Here is a 16,989-nt window from a genome sequence, read left to right as displayed (position 1 = left end):
TGTTCTCATTATTAAGTTGGACTTAAGTTAAACTAACATCCTCCAATTATTTTTTTTTTTCTCGACGTGAAATTGTTTGTGAAAATTTTCCGGTGGCATTAATTTATGTAACAAAATTTAAAACGTAGAGAGTTGTGACGTTCTACTAATAAAGAGAAATAAATGTAACCTGGGCCTTGTTGAATATCTTGTCTAAAACAGTATCAGAATTTTTTCATGAATCTTGATTAGCAATTTAATTTTAGATGAATTTAAGGAAACTAAATTGTTCCGAAAGAACTGCACTGCGGAGATCACGTGTGGCATGATGTACTTGCCTCAAAAGTTGTCAGCGTCATGAAGCATGTCTAAATAAAATCTCACAACAAACCGAACTTGCAGTTTAATGACAATGAAGCAACGACATGAACATGAAGACATTAATGACATCAGCACGGAAGCAGTACAACAACGATAGATGGAATATATAGAACAAGTCTGCAAGCTAATAAAGTTAAATTAATGAATTAAATAACTTAATAGTTTCAACAAAACAACAAAGAATAACACAATAATGAAATCGAAACGCTGACTTGCCAAATAACGTAATCAAAGCATTTGTGATTTCATTGCAGAATTTCATGTTAAAACAGAAAGTATCAAATTGTTCTCGAAACAGAACGTATCAATTCATCATAGTCGGACGTTGTGTTGTTTATGCATAAATGGAAACTATTTGAAAGTAAAAAAATTACTAGCACGTTAAAAAGAAACATCAGCAAGTGATCCCATAGAAACAGAGCTGATGCAACGCGATAACTTTTTAGAACGAGAGACATCTCAATCAGACACTTGTGCACATGAACGTATGTAATATAACATACACATAATATGATAAACGAATTTATACGAGGTGTGTACTAAAATGCCTACGCGTGTTTACGGATGTTAATATACACCTTCATACACATACACAGAAATTTTTGTTCATATATATATATATATATATTATATGTGTGTATATTTGTGTGTGTGTGGTGTCGTGTGTGTATGTGTGTGTGTGTGTGTGTGTGTGTGGTGTGTGTGTGGTGTCGTGTGTGTGTGTGCGTGCGCGCTGTTTTTGTGACTACATTTTGAGATATTTATTGTTTATTGTCACTTGTTTATGAAACATGGGAGACATGTGGTGGCGTATGCAGGTAGAATGCTGTTTGTATTCGGATAAAAAACATGCGACGACAAGTCGTAATTGAAATGTTTTAGTGTTTGTTTAAAATATCAAGAAGTCAATGACGAAAGTTCTTTTTTGTTTGAAATCATGGGCGCTGATGTTGTGGCTGTCGTTGTGCCTGATGTTGCTACTGCCGAAGTTGTGAGTGTTGATGTTGCTAACGTTGTTGTTGTTGCTGATGATGTTGCTGAAGTTTTTGATGTTGATGGTCGTTTGCGTTCGCCATTAGGAGAAGAAAATTTGGAAGAGGATGAAATGACTTTCTTGGTGGATTTCGAAGAAGTTTGGTATTGCTGTTGAATGGATTGTTGTTGAGGTTGTTGGTGTTTTTGTTGTTGCTGCAGCTGTTGTTGTTGTTGATGATGATGATTTTGCTGAGGTTGATGTTGTTCGGGCTGTTTGTGTTGTTGCGGTTGATGTTGTTGCTGAATTTGATTTTGTTGTTGATTCTGTTGATGTTGTTGTTGTTGATGCTGTTGTTGTTGATGATGATGTTGTTGATGTTCAGTTTGATTGTACTGAGTTTTCTGAAATTGTTGCTGAGACTGATGTGGAATATGATGGTTATGTTGCTTTTGAATTGGTGTTTGTGTTTGTTGTAGATGTTGTATTTGATGGTGATTCTGTTCAGTTTGAGGTACGTGGTTTTTCTGGTGAGTTTGTTGGACTTGTTGAAGGGCTGTTCCGTTGTTTTGACCAATCCTGCTTTGTTTATTGGTTGTTGTAGACTCTTTAAGTTTCTGTTGATCACGGCTTTCCACTTGTTGAGATATTTCATGTGCCATAGTTGTTTCATCTGAGTTGAGTATAGTTTCAACAACATGTTGTGCTTTTGAATTAAAGAGATGGGAAAATTTTTGAAGTTGATTTTCTAAGTTTAGTTGATGATTTTGTGTTGTGTGCTGCTTTGTCTGGGGTTCTCTATTTTTTTCTTTTGGTAGATCTTTATCGTGTAATTCACCAGTCCCAACTTTCACAGTGACCGAATTTGCCTCTTTGTTCTCCAATCCATTAGCGAACGCGAACTCAGCGTGGTTTCTGAAGATCTGCTGCAAGTTCGTGCTGTGACTCATTATGATGCGACCGTTCAGAAAAACTTTTTGATCAGTGGGTTTTGACGTTTGGCAGGCAATTGAAGGTTCGTTTTCGTTGTGTTGGTTGTTGTTAGCTGTCGAGAGGGCATCGTAAGATCGTCTGGTGGTGTTTGATGTGGCGACACCTGCCGACGGCCAGTTCTCACAAAAGTGGTCCACTTTTTCGGAGTTATCATTCTGTTATTTTTGTTTCAATAATTCGTAAGTTTTTTTTATGGGAATGTCAAATTTATGAATAATTTTTTTCTCTAAATTTTGAATTCTAAAATGAACCAAACTTTCAAAATATATTAAAATTTTAATTTCATAAAGATTGTTATATTTCTTTACTACTTTAAAATGCCACATTACACACGCATTAAATTGTTTTGTTTGTGCTCTGCAGTGATTTCATTAATTAAATTAATCAACTCAACTCATTCCTATTAAAAAACATGTTACCTCAATATGATCAATATACCATCATGATGACGACGAAACAGTCCCAACTTGCAATAATTACCTCACCAACTGTAGACAGCATCTTCTATGATGACACTAGATGTCACTCATTTAGATCATTTGATGTCACTAGATGTACGCCGACTGAAAAACTTATCCACTTAAAACTTTTTCCTTAACATCACTTTACAAACCCTTGAAGTCAATACATCCAACTCATGGGTCTCGTAGTTAGCATGTCCATCTACTACTCCCACGACTCGGTTCGAATCCTGCAGTTTCTGCAGGTTCATCTGGGTAGCCGACCCGGCCGACCCGGCCAACCCAGCCATCCATCCTTTCGAGGTCGGTGAATGGGTAGACAACGTAAGTTGTCGCATGTTGGCCGGCGAGATGGCTCAGTGGTTCAAATGCGCACTGAGTCAAACACATCTCAATGGCTATCATATACTCAGCGTATATGATGCGGTGCTTGCGCGTGCACATAAATACATGTGTACATCGTGTGAAAAAGATAAACAGCCTTTGTGGCGAAGATGGCTGCTTCAAATCAATGGATAAAGATATGAAGATTATAATAAAAGATATATAAATAATACATCTGTAACATTGTAAGTGGTTCTGCGTATGTCAGAGCTGCAATAATAAAGACTCAAAAAAATTGACCAGTTTGTGGCTGTTGCTGTGTGTCCAATGAGAATTGGTTACTGGTTCAATTTTCTTCACAACTCAATTCTTCCCTATTGACAATATCATTAATCAGTCTGATATCTTCTGCCATCAAGTGCAGATGTATGCATCTCCGTCTATCTGTATTTTCCTCAAATCCTCACTAAATGTACCAGGGACTGGTGTGCCTTAAACTTAGTCATTTCCAAATCATTTGTGTTGAAATCGTTTCAAACATTGTTTTTCGTACAGAACACATTGAGTAATTTGTATGGACTAAATGGGGCACTACCATATGTCTCTAATTTGAATGTCTCCAACTTTAACAAAAGTTTTTTAAATTTCAATACAATTGTACCTTATTTATAAAAATGTTTTCAATACTTTTTAATTTTCAAAGTCTCAATTAAACGCATACTTATCTACTATACTAATCTTATTGCTCAGCACGAACAGAATAAAACCTTCTTAATACACCTACGGCCAAATCATAATTCGCAAATTGCGAGTTTCTTCATGCAACTCCACAAGTTTTGAATAACCCACATTTGAACTTAGAATCAGAAGATCTATGTCGAATTTCAACGTGCAACTGAAATCTTTTCCGCTCAAGATGCAAGCTGTAATTGTGAGGGACACCAAAAAGACTCTTAAGTTAAGTGGCTGTGGCCCAAACAAATGATAACCAAGTTGTATTAAAAATGAACAAAAACAAAAGAAGTCACCAGAATGTCATTGGCTGATGCAGGTCGATGAATTCCCATTTTTATGAGGTCAGAGTTCAAACGTGTATTCTGTTTCAAGGATTTATTTAAAATACAATTACTTAAATGATATTCAAACTTTAAGACTCATGTGCATAATCAACAGTTTTGAATACCGTTTGACAAAATGTTATTTTACAAAAAATAATTAAAGTTTTGTTTCATAAAGTATTCATCTGAACAAAATTTTAAATAAACCTCCATCTTAAGTCTTTTGATTTCTGCAGTGAGTTGGTTGATTGTGTGGTTGTGTTCTGCGTCTCTTAGCTGACTCAGAGTCATGTCTTCATCGTACTGTGAGGCGTTTGAATTTGTATTTCACTTCCAATTATGCAAACTACAAAATGAAAACGTCAAAAATGAATTTGTTGACACGTACACAGAACTTTTGCTATTGGAAAATTCAAGACATTGCATCATTATTTTCATCAAAATATTTAAAATAAATCCGTGCAAACAAATGCAAATGTTTTTTCTCAAATTATATTATTGAACAATGTAAGCTAATTTATCATTACGCTAAACACATCAACAACGACGATTTTACGATCTTTCACTCAGACAACAGAAAATTTTATTTCTTTGACTCTGATGGAGTGATTTATTTTTGTAACCTAGAAAGTGCTAATGGAAAATGTAAAAATTGGTATTCATCGTTAATAACGGGAATGTTATAGAGGATAATGATAACAGGAATTGAAATGAATGTAATGCAAGGCCTGCCTGGGCTTCGAAGTCTGTAAGATTCAGTTGGAGGTCTGATATGAGGGATTGCATTTCCTTTTCCTTTCCTTTGTATTCAACCAGGATCTCCTTCAGTCGAACTATTTCCTTCTCTAATCGCTCAATGTCGTTGTTCTTTATAGCCAACTGAATAAATATTTTATTTTTAAACAGGTTTAATAAATTTAGTAACAATACAACAACAACAACAACAACAACACACGTTTAGACGACATTTTTCCCGAGATCGGGGGTTGCCGTTTGGCTACCTATGATAAAACCGAAATACCCCTCGACGCCATTCTGCCGGATACTGAGGGCCATTGTCACTTCTGTCATCATAAATAATTTATTTGGCTAATTTTTACGCAGGACGCCCTTCCTTACGCAACCACAGTTATAAGCGGTGGGCCTAGCTTTTGATGATCCAACATCACTCACAAGGCAGTGAGGGTCAGTTTAATGTCATAACCAGGACAGAAATTTAGTAACAATAATTAATGATAATTCATTTTTGTAACATTTGTATTCAAACATTTTAATTGACAAACAAATGTTCAGTTAAAAATTGTTTAATTTGTTTGTCGATATAAAAATGGCAACTATTTGTCAGCCGTCATCCCAAGTGATACACCGGTTGCATTTGTTATCAAGAGAACACTTGAATCAATGTTTCCATACACTTCACAATCATTAATATTAATCATGGAACATTTACTCAGCTGCTTATGCATGCTACGTATGCGCCGATTGAATCATTTTTTGTGATGACTCAATATAATATGGTGCACAAGAATCTGGAGTATCATAACACTTTCAATTCACGACTAAATGAAATTGAATATCATTTCATAAAACCGTTTATAAATAGAAAAAAGTCACATCCTTTTGATACAAGTACACAAAATAATTATGGAAGTTTAATAAAGTTGATAATTTTTTATGAAACTTTCACTTTACACCAGTTTCGCCAGAAAAACATGCTAACTAGGTTGGGTTGGCAAGTTAGCTCACATAGTAGGAAGGAAGGCCATGTCTGGCTTAGTTCGAATTCAATCCTTGCAAAACCCAAAGAGGTGTATAAATGTCATTTGCTCGTATAAGTGCACTTTTGTGGCCCACAAACATAAATGGAAACTAAAGAACCAAAAACGGTTCAATGTGTTCCGCATTTGTTACCGATGCATAATAATGAAAATAAACTGATTAGTAAGTTGATATGTTTTGGTATAGAACAAATATGCAAACAGTTATTTAGAGTAATTATGTAATAATATTAAAATAGCCCAAATTTTATGTTTACGGAAAACATCGTAAAAATTTCCGAAAATTCTAGAAAAATGTGAGCAGTCATTTGTAGTTTGGAATGCAAGCAATGAAAGAAGACACACCTGACTTCACAACACATCTTACTTGCACCTGCTCACTAAATTGGGACTTATTGATCGTTGCAGCGGCTTTCAACTAACATTTTTGTACTATTTCTCTTTGAAACTATTATGTCATAATAATAAAATTTCGCAAAAACGTTTGAATAGAAATGTGTCCATTTAGTAAAGAAATTTTTATAAAGTTTTTATCTGTTATTTCGGTAGTCTATACACAAATGATAAAAAAAAATTGAACAATTATTATTATATTTTTATGTAGTTTCACAATTAAAAATTGAAAAACCAAATGTTTATTAAATTTGAAAAATTATTTTAGCATCATGAAATTTGAAATTTTAATCAAAATTTTAAATTATTGCACCAAAAAAACATACCATTCGATGCAACTGTTCCACTCTGAACCTGTAGTCTCTCAAATGTGCGATCAGGTTGTCCTCTCGCTGCCTGGACACGTCGTTGTTCCCACGTTGGAAAGCTTTGTACGTTGCGGACCTGTTCGATTTGTCCTCTTCATCCTCGGAATTCGATACACTTTTTCTCAACTCTCGCTTTTTATCGAATTTCTGCAAAAAAAATGAAATCGACTGTAGTTAAATTTAAATACATTACTTGAAAATTTCTCTAAGTTTGTGAAAGAATGGACAAGAAAATAAAACATTCTGACAAAAATTTGGATAATATTAATAAAACCAACATTCTGAGTTAAGTTTAAGAAAATAATGTTCATAACTTTTTGTTTGATTTGTAAAACGGTTAAAATGTTTGATGTTAGATGTAGTCGGCATCCATTCAGTTTTGCGGTATTAAATTTTTTTATGTTGAGTATACTTACATACACCAATCGACATGCTAAAAGCACTCATTCATAAGAAAGTTTCTTGAAGCCATCAATCGTGTTATAAAATCAATTTGTTTATTTCACAATATTTTTATAGTTTTCAATAAAAATAATTCAAACAATCATACAAATGCACAAAATAACAGATAAATGTAAAAACGAACTTTTACTTGCTCCGCTAAATTTGGAGTGCTGGAATGTTGCTGATCATTCTTACTGCTGAAACTTCTTCTATCGTTGCGTTCAGTTGGACCAGTCTTGCTGTTCAATAATTTTGTCGAAAATTCATTTTCCTCCCTGGTTTCCAAGATCATCATCCAATCTGCCTGTACCGATTTGTCTTCACACACAGGGCCGTGCTCGCTGTGCTTCGAATGCTGGCGGTCATCAATGCAACAATTTTCATCAATTAATTAAGTTGATTTGAATAATGTAACAAACATTTTTTTTTTGTTAAAGTTTAATGTGGCTATGCAAACCATTAAAAAAGACTTGGGATGCGTTGTTTTCGAACGGTCAAATCAAAGTTTCAGTCTTGTAAAGTTTTACTTTTTGTCGTACTGTGATGTTAAATAACATTGACATATTTGGCGTTTTTTGCAAAAAAAAAATAAATTACTCGAAGTTTTTGCATTTTTTAGTGTCTCATAAATTTTAAAAATGTTGAAATTATTTTTATTTCACGTTTGCAAATAAATAACGGCAATTAATTTTTTAGATGGTTTAATGATTTTAATACTTTAAAAAACATGTGGTGAAATAGAATTATGTTAATGACAAGTTTGTTTTACCATGATTGCATGCTTATGTCGATTTTTGAATACGTTCGTAGATCGTATCAATAAACTCGAGAATGAAACATAAATATTAAACAATTTTTTATATACATGGTACCCTCTGAATTAAATAGACTGCATAAAGTTGTTTTAAATGAAATATTCTAACTCACTCGATGAAGAACAAAAAATTAAAACCAAAAAAAAATTTTGCACACGCAACACCAAAAAAGAAAGATTCTGGAAGATTCTGGTGATAAAGAGCATCTTGAAGATTTCGTAACAATTTTGGACGTTAACTTAATGCTATGTAATAAATATGCTGTGGAAGTATTTAATGTTCGAATGAAGCTCATAAATAAAAATTCTCTACCTACGTTCGATTTTTAGTGAAATTTTGCGAATTTGGATGGATTGCTGTTCTAGTGCATCAATAATGTCTGTTTAGTTGAACAATCTTTTTTCTGGTGATCATTACGATTTTGTAATGAATTTAAAATTCCTTTATTAAAAATTCCTCTAAAAATACATGAAAAGTTTGAAAATCACATTCGTGCCGATCTTTCAACTTCTTCCTTGCAACGTGAACAATTTTCTGAAGTTGTAGGCCATCAACTTGTCTCATGAAAGTGTAAACACTTTTATCATTTTCAGCAACCTGACAAGAAAGATCCGAATTTCTTTTGTGTTCTCCTCTTACGTCGAAAAATATAAAAAATATTTATAAACATACAAACCACTTTTTATATTTACTATTATATAATAAAATAATATTTAAAACACGTCAAAACGTGATTTTTTTTTAAACGGACAATCAACTTAGTTACATCTTGCTGACACGTATTTTAAAATGTTTCAATATTTTTAGTCTAAAAAATCATTATTTTGCTGCAAACAAAAAATGAATAAACATAGTTGCAGCAACAATGTGGAACAAAAAACAATAGACATGGTTGCAGCAACAATGAGAGACATGGTTGCATCAGCAACAATGAGAGACATGGTTGCAGCAACAATGAGGAACAAAAAACAATAGACATGGTTGCAGCCAGCAACAAGGCGAATACAAAGCAGTTGCGTATTTCACTAACAAATCATATATCAGAACCATATAAATATAACATAATATGATAGATATATATATAAAAGAATAGAATATATTCTACATATTATATATATATGATCAGAACACAATCATGAACTCATCGTAAGAATACATCGACGTAATAAAACGTACATTTTATGTACAATTCATTTATTAAAATATTCATTAGCATACGCTGTGGAGGGCACAAATCGGAAGAAAGTGCTTGATATTTTTTCTTATTACATGCCTGGAATTTGAACATCCTCCTTATTATTTATTTACATAGATGTTAACATAAATGCAAGATGGTGTTCAACCCAAGTTACTAGCGTGTACATGCATGTTAGTTCGTATCACCTTAATCTATTTTGTCTGAAAAAATACAAACAATTTCTAAGCGGATTTGATGAAATTTTTCAAGTTAAAACCAAATCGCGAATTAAGAATTTTTTTGTTCAAGTGAAATTTAATGAAATTTTTATTTTTTGATATAAATTTCTAAAAGAAAAAATAACAGCAACAGGAAATTTATAAAAAATGCACAGGCACACTCGAAAGAACGTAAAAATGTTATTGCCCTCTATAAGATGTAATTTTTATACTGACTCCCGCATTATCTGAAGGTGCAAAGGTGCAACAATAAATTAATGATAACGAAGTTTCCGAGAAGACGAAATTTTATCCCAACAAAATTCTGTTTATTTTTTAAAAATTGAATGCAGCACCATCGCTTGCAGTGAAAATTACATCTCAGTGCAAACAGTTCTGTAAATTGTTGCTCGTTTTAAAAGTCTGCCTCCTGCCAAGAGCAATCTATTATAATTTTGCATGGAAATTTGATGATTACGAAGACTTATAAAATGGCGATAGTTGACAAAAATGATGTTATAACGATGGGACGCGGGTGGAAGATTTACACTCCGTCCTGAAAACAATACCAATAAGATCATCGTTCGTGTAGTTTAAAAATAATAAATGTTAATTTTTTGCCATTTATTATGATCTACAAAGTCGTTCACATCAACGCAAAACATTCTTGGCACTGAAATGGGATACGTTCTTTGATGTTCAGATTGTTCAGATTCAGAGCAATTTTCAGTTTTTTTTTTACTGTCGAGTTAAATTGTTTTCACGTTACTTTTCAAAAGTTACGTATAAATACTGCGTTGTTTGTATTTACATCCTGGCGTTTCAACAAGGAGTTTATCATTGCAGTTGTAAATAATATAGAAATTATCGTAATAATAATGTTATTGTAATTATTGTAATAATTAAGATATGCTTTAATATTGTAGAAGTTGTAAATTAGTAGCCGAGCAGTGATAGTTGAAACTATCAAAGTTAGCGTAGAATGTGCCTAGTTTGCCGTGTTCATCCCATTATTTAACCCGATACATGAACCAGCCCTCTTCTCGGAGGCGAACAAGCACTTACGTCAACCTCAGCTAGTTAATCACTCACGTTCAAGTGTTTGTGCTGAGTTTTATGGGCGGGTTCTCATCCGCCCACAAACAACACTTTCCAGCAAATAAATATTATAGTGAACGAACGTGAGTTGTTAAATTTATATAAAAAATAATAAAACGAATTTTAAAAATTAGATTGAATACATTCCACATCAAAAACACAAAATAACTCAGCAAACTAGACGGTATGTGTTGATTAAAATTGATTGCAAATTTCATTTCATATCTAAAATAATTTTTTTTTGTAAAAATGTCAAATAATATTAATAATTTTTCTAGTTATTCAAGAATCGCATGTGAACAATTTTTCTGAAAGTTTAGGGTCGAAAAGATTCATGCTACAATTCTGATCCAAATAAATAAGAAAAATGTTGATTGATAACTTTTGTCGTCTGCTAGACTGTTTAGAGTTCATGGTAATACAACAGTAATGCTTTCGTGTCCTGATATAAAAATATCACGTAGTGATGATCGACAGTTTTAACATAAATATTATTTTTCCTTTCTTTACGAAGATGTAACACAACATTCAATCAAACAGTCGCTGCACATCATCCACTTCATCCATCTTCTGTGCACTGTGTTTGTTAGCGCGTCATAACATCATCAGCGAACCATCCATACATAGTTACATCAACATCATCAAGCGAACCATCCATAGATCGTTGCATCAACATCGTCAAGAGAACCATCCTTACATCGTTACTTCAACATCGTCCGACTCACCTCCTTCATGTTCATAAGGTGGATCTTCAGCAAATCAAGGAACTCGTCAGTCGAACAAGCGCTCAATTCATCCAACTTTTTTTTCAGTTCATCCATTTTTATCATTTCATCAATGACGATCAAAATTTTAAATTAAATTTTACAAAATAAATTAAATCCAAAATATTGGAACATTGACAAAATGAATATTAAATCGGGATAAAGTGCCAACAACTTTTCAATAGCTTTAAAAGTTATTGTGTAATTTTTATTCACATTAAATAATTAACTGAAAATATTTGTAAGCTCATTAATGTTTCAACAATTGTAACAATGTACGAGTGGTCACTTGCAACGTTACGAGAGGAAGAGGGCAGTGGTGCAGCGCGTGGACGACCACCAACAGACAACTGAAACAGAGTTTTAAAATGATTTGATACAATTGGACGCTGTTGAATCTAACAGGCTGAACATTTGCTCATATTATAGATAGGAAGCTGAATTAAACGGCATGCATGCGGACAGCTTGGCATGTAGACAAACAGACAGGCAGACTGGCAGACAGACAGACAGGCAGGCAGGCAGGTCGACTCAAATATGGCGCTGTGGAAATATGAAATGTAACTTCAATTGGTCTCCAGGCGATTATTCGATTCGATGATTGAAGGAATGGACGTAGACAGATGATGTGGATATGAAAGCATCAATATGGAGGGAGATTAATAAAATAGATTATTGAAGTTAAGAGAATTGGTGTTTTTATTGATATACAGTTTTTTTTTCAATTCAAGTAAGACATCGATATAATAATTATTATTGTTTGTTTTTTAAATTAATTTGATAAATTATAAAATAAATTTTTCCCAAACAATTTCATGTTATACCTAAGAGTATGTGTATAATTTTACTGTTAATTTTAAAATAATTTCTCTAAAGAATTAAGTTGCTCACGTTAAAATTTTAACAAAATAAAACTATGCTGAAAACCGTTCATTTTGACAAAAAGCTTGTTATTTAAATTTTACTAAATTAAAAAAAATATATGTTAACATTTTGAACCAAGAGTTTTAATAACCAACAGCCTTAATAAAAGTTGAATTAATTCCCAAATGCGTGAAAAACAAATCTCAAACGAATTTCATTCAAGAGGTTGTTGATTTATTGGCCGAAGTACTTCGAAGTTCAATAGAATGAAATTCAAAACTTTAAAAACTGGTTAGCAACTATTTTTTCCAATATGTTGAAAATAAATATAGTCCCAACACACAAAAATATTTATATTCGCGAATGTTGGACTTGGAAATATTTCAAGTCAGCAAGGGAACAGCAGATGGAAAAAAAATTAGCCACATTTTACTGTGAGCAAGTAATATTCGTAAAATGACGAAAATCACATTAATATCATTTCAAACATTGAATATATGAGTGGTGTGAGAATAAAGAAATCTCCTAAAACACATTTTGGCTTTTGGAAAAACTATCTAGAAAATGTTGTGTGAGGAAAAACCAAAAATAAATGATTAAAATACCAAATAAATGATTTTTATTCCAAAATAAATAAAATTATCTGCAACTGAATAAATTAAAATATCAACAGAAAAAAGATAAATTACTAAATGAATGAACAAATAAATATATTTCAAAAAAGAATAAACTCCCCAATTCCATTTTGTTATTAATTATGCACCAAAACATTACGACGTTATATCTTTGCGTATACTACCTGTTTTTGACTAAATTTTAGTTAGGAAGTATTGGGCGGTTCAATTAGAGTTCTCCGTCATTTATCTCATTCAGTGCATTTGACATTGCAAAATGTACCAATTTAACTTCACAAAGAAAATTATTTAATTTTTCATAAAAAATAAAATTAGTTAATAAGCTTAATTTTTCCTCGTTATTATAACAATAAATAATCATTTAAGGTAAATAGAAGAGTGTCTATGAAAACTTGTTATCATAATAAACCAACATAAACAACTTGCTAAGAAAACATCGCATCACATACTTGCGTCTAATATTGAAAGCCCCTGTCAGTAATTGATCAGAAGCAAACCTGACGGTAGCACTCTTCAAATCTGTGCCTGCGCATCAAGAAAATAATTAAAAGTTGTCGGCGGATTATGATGGAGGTGTTTTAAAAATTTGTTGTCCTTGGGAAGCTTACTGCAAAAAAATCATTCACACAATTTTCTATCCAAAAATGTTTGAAAATCAGTATTTTTCATCATGTTTCTACATTTTTTAGCTAATCGGGCATACATTTTTACATTCGCCCTTTAATACCATTAAAAAAAATTCCTTAAAATCTCATGCTTGTAAAGTCATATAAAATGACTCGATTGCTGTAAAAATTTACAAATAATTGGTATTATTAAAATAAATTATATGTTTTGTTTTTCAACTTTTATAGAAAATTCTGTATGATCTTTTTTAGCTCTAGAAAACTTACGTTTCATTAATTCAAACATGCACTAAAGATGTTAGAAAAAGCATGTACTCATTTGCAAACAAAGACGTTGATCAAAACCAAAGACTATTCTTGATATAATTTTTTTAAATGTTCTGCAAAATAGGAATAGATATCTTTAAAAATATTGATATAATCTTTCATTCAATGTGTACCTTTCAAGCTACGACATTTGTTTGCTTGTTGATTCATTTATTAATTTATTTATCCAGTTGAACGAAAGGCTAGGTCAAAAGATTTTCGAAAAAAATTGAAAATTATTATAGCATCCTTGCACAAAAAATGTGGCAAAAAATTATGTTTTTTGAACTGGCAAATTTATTCTTAATTTAATTTTTGTTCACAAAGGTTCATTTTCGAAACATGGTTGTGGGAACACCAAGGCAAAACCTTTAGGGCCTGAAAAGTTCATTTCCATGTCTGGCCCCGCATTTCGACTCGAGCTTACATTCACCAAAACACACATACATTTATACAAAACAACATAGATGCACTTGGACATTCATTGATACCTACGTGCGTACGTGCAGGCATGCAAAAATGCAATAGGAGCATGTATAAACAAAGCGTATTGACGAACCTGTCCCAGCAGTGAGCTGACTGACGGGACGCAACCTTAATTTCTCAGGAGTGCCAGCAGGGCAGCAGTTAACAAATACACGAAGTCTCATACTCATACTCATACAAATACTCATAACTATTATTATTTTTTTATTTATGTTATTTATTTCATTATTATATTTTATTATTATAATGTTATTATTACCATTATTGTGGTTATTACTAAGCCAATTCTCAGCCTATCAGTATCTGCAATCTCTTATCTTAACTGTTATCACCAAGTTTCCTTCTAAATATGTATGCTTATATTTAAATAAACAATGTATATATATATGTATAAACAATATGTATATACTTCTATATTTGTATATATATATATATATATTATATATGTATGTATGTATGTATGTATGTATGTATGCATGTGTTAAAACCAAATCATTGACGAATGACACCAAAAGCCAAGCGTCTGACTAAATTTGATTTTATTTGCTATAACGTCATTCAACCCCGTCGGCATTCAACTCCACATTTTTCCACACACAGACGCGCAAAAACCGCTGCAGAATGCACGAGATATTATTCATAGCGAAAAAATATTCCCTACTATCGCCTGACCTAATACTGATATTTTTACAAATTCGATTGAAAAACCCGGAGGTGTTACGGTCCATGGAACCAAGGACCCCGATACAAATCGGTAAAAACTCCATCGAGGGGAGAGCTCCGTCGTACTTTTTGATCTTCTCGTCAGATGCCCTGGTTGCAGCCAAACCGCTTTCTTTGCTAGTAAGCTGCACGTAGCGCTCAGCAAAGGTGCCCGGAACGGTAACGTCCCACGCCAATCACCTGCCGGCTATCCAAGGGATCAAGGTACATCCTAACCCTAACCCTAACCGTCGTGCGCCGCAATGCCCGACGGTTCCTTTAAAACCGGAATTGAGGCCTTGAAAAAAAGTCGGCACACAAAATCGTTTATGGCTGAATGTCGCTGCTGGCGACCTCCGCCCAAACGACAAACAAGACCATGATGGCCGAGTTCATCCGCCTCCGCGCCGCACCTGCATGTATATCGACTCTGAACGGCCAACCCCAGACGGAAGCCAATCTGTCCTGACCGTTTCGTCGTCCAATCTGGTACCCACCGACGTATTGGGCAAAGATCTCAGCCAGCCACAACTCGCCTCGCTGGATACTGCCAGCAAGCGAGCTGAGGTCGCCGAGTCAGGGCTTGAGGAAAGCAACTCTTTGAATGTGCGTTTATATGCTTTCTCCAAAATGTTGCCCTGGGAAAGGTCTGTTGGTTGGATTGGAGTCGGTGGAGTACAGTGTAGGCTACTAAATTGCCGAAGAAGGGCAGACTGTAGGTCAAACGTGGCAGATGTGGAAGATTTATAAACAATTGGTGCAAGCTGAACCACGCTTAGTAACCCCAGACCCCCAAATCGTACCGGCAGCTGAGCCTGAGACCAACCCTTGTCGGTAATATCGACGTTACAAATTGCTGAGAGGGCCACCCGCAGAGCACCCTCAAATTCGCCCAAAATGGCCACATTAACAAAATTGGATGTGCGCAAAAAATACATCAATTTCGGCAAACTGAGGGCGCCGCAGATGATTGTCAGCGCATCGTGGACCGGGAGAAGAGAAACACGTTCGAGGGCAAATCTTAGCTCAAAAAGTTTTTTATTAAAAAACCTGTCCTGATGATCGCCGGCCATCATTGGAGTGCCTAAAAAATTTAATGATGAATGGGGCACTGTGGGGACATTAGCCAGCACGTGTGGCATTTGAAACGTGTCATTTACAAGTAGTTCACACTTGTTTGTGTTTAATTCAAGACCAATGATAGAAGCGCCGACCCTCAGCGACAGGAAGTCGACCGCTAAGATGTTACCCTCTGCGGCCAAGCTGACATCGTCCAGGTAGCCACAAACAAACGCCGAGGATGACTTCGTCATATGTATGTATGTGTGTATACACACACATTTAGGTTTTTGTTGTCTTTTGAAGTGGGCGTTCAGAATAGTTTCGAGAAAATTCAGTAATTTATGTATGGAATAACTTGAATACCTTGTTAGAAAACTTTGTGGTTTTCGGCCAATGTTAATGAATAAGGAGACGAGTTTGTGAGTGGAAAAAGTTGAAACCTCATCAATCCAACTGCCAATCAAATTAATTGTTCACTCATTCATTCACTTATAAATATGCTAAAATTCTGAACAAAATTTCAGATAGGGGTCATATAAGCATTAACAATATTCTCGTTTTTTATACCTGCTTAGTTTTTCGCTACATACACTTAACTTAATGAGCATTTCTTGGATGTTAACACATCAATTCATTTTTTTCAAATTTCATTCATATGTAACATTATTTATCGTTCGTTGTCGTCTGGTAATTATGTAGTGAGTGTAAGGATGCATGTTTGTGTGTCTGTGTGTGTGAGTGAGTCTGAGTGTGTGTATGTCTGTCTGTGTGTTTGTGTGTGTGTGTGTTTGTGTGTGTTTGTGTGCATTTGTGAAATGAATGGTGGATAGCAACGTAAATACACTCCCATGTTAATTAACAAGCATCTTTTACTAACAGAGCGTTTGCTGGGGAAGAAATATTGCAAACGTAATAAACTATCGAAAACAAACCAAAGTGAATATAAAAAATTAAGCAACATAAACAACAACAGCATCAACTGACACTATGGAGATACAAACGAAAATTAAAAACCTGAGGATAATAAATTATATTTGCTCATATGATGATCGTCAGACCTACAAACACCATCACAACCGTGCAA

The 16,989-nt window shown here is 33.9% G+C and overlaps 3 protein-coding genes across 3 annotated transcripts; all 3 read right to left on the bottom strand.

Annotated features, from left to right (window-relative positions):
* Nucleotides 1–2,008: 2,008 nt before the first annotated feature.
* Nucleotides 2,009–4,655, bottom strand: HELRODRAFT_190389 (hypothetical protein; the record flags this gene model as incomplete). Its single annotated transcript, XM_009013705.1, has 4 exons — nt 4,643–4,655; nt 4,377–4,599; nt 4,140–4,208; nt 2,009–2,481 (listed from the first exon to the last, which is right to left on the bottom strand). Coding segments are annotated over exons 2-4 (624 nt in total), but the record flags the coding sequence as incomplete, so codon positions are not given.
* Nucleotides 4,656–4,802: 147 nt separating this feature from the next.
* On the bottom strand, nt 4,803–8,908 carry HELRODRAFT_167997 (hypothetical protein; the record flags this gene model as incomplete). The annotated part of the gene is made up of 5 exons (XM_009013704.1): nt 4,803–5,048; nt 6,667–6,855; nt 7,295–7,507; nt 8,436–8,601; nt 8,856–8,908. The coding sequence occupies 5 exons, from the start codon at nt 8,906–8,908 to the stop codon at nt 4,803–4,805; spliced, it is 867 nt and encodes a 288-aa protein (XP_009011952.1).
* A 5,787-nt stretch (nt 8,909–14,695) lies between these two features.
* HELRODRAFT_167996 (hypothetical protein) lies at nt 14,696–15,916 on the bottom strand (the record flags this gene model as incomplete). Its single annotated transcript, XM_009013703.1, has 2 exons — nt 14,696–14,989; nt 15,713–15,916. The coding sequence occupies 2 exons, from the start codon at nt 15,914–15,916 to the stop codon at nt 14,696–14,698; spliced, it is 498 nt and encodes a 165-aa protein (XP_009011951.1).
* Nucleotides 15,917–16,989: the final 1,073 nt, after the last annotated feature.

This window comes from Helobdella robusta, assembly GCF_000326865.2.
Source record: "Helobdella robusta unplaced genomic scaffold HELROscaffold_12, whole genome shotgun sequence".
Lineage (NCBI taxonomy): Eukaryota > Metazoa > Annelida > Clitellata > Rhynchobdellida > Glossiphoniidae > Helobdella > Helobdella robusta.
Note: the sequence above shows the minus strand (reverse complement) of the source record. Positions and strands in the feature narration are given on the sequence as shown.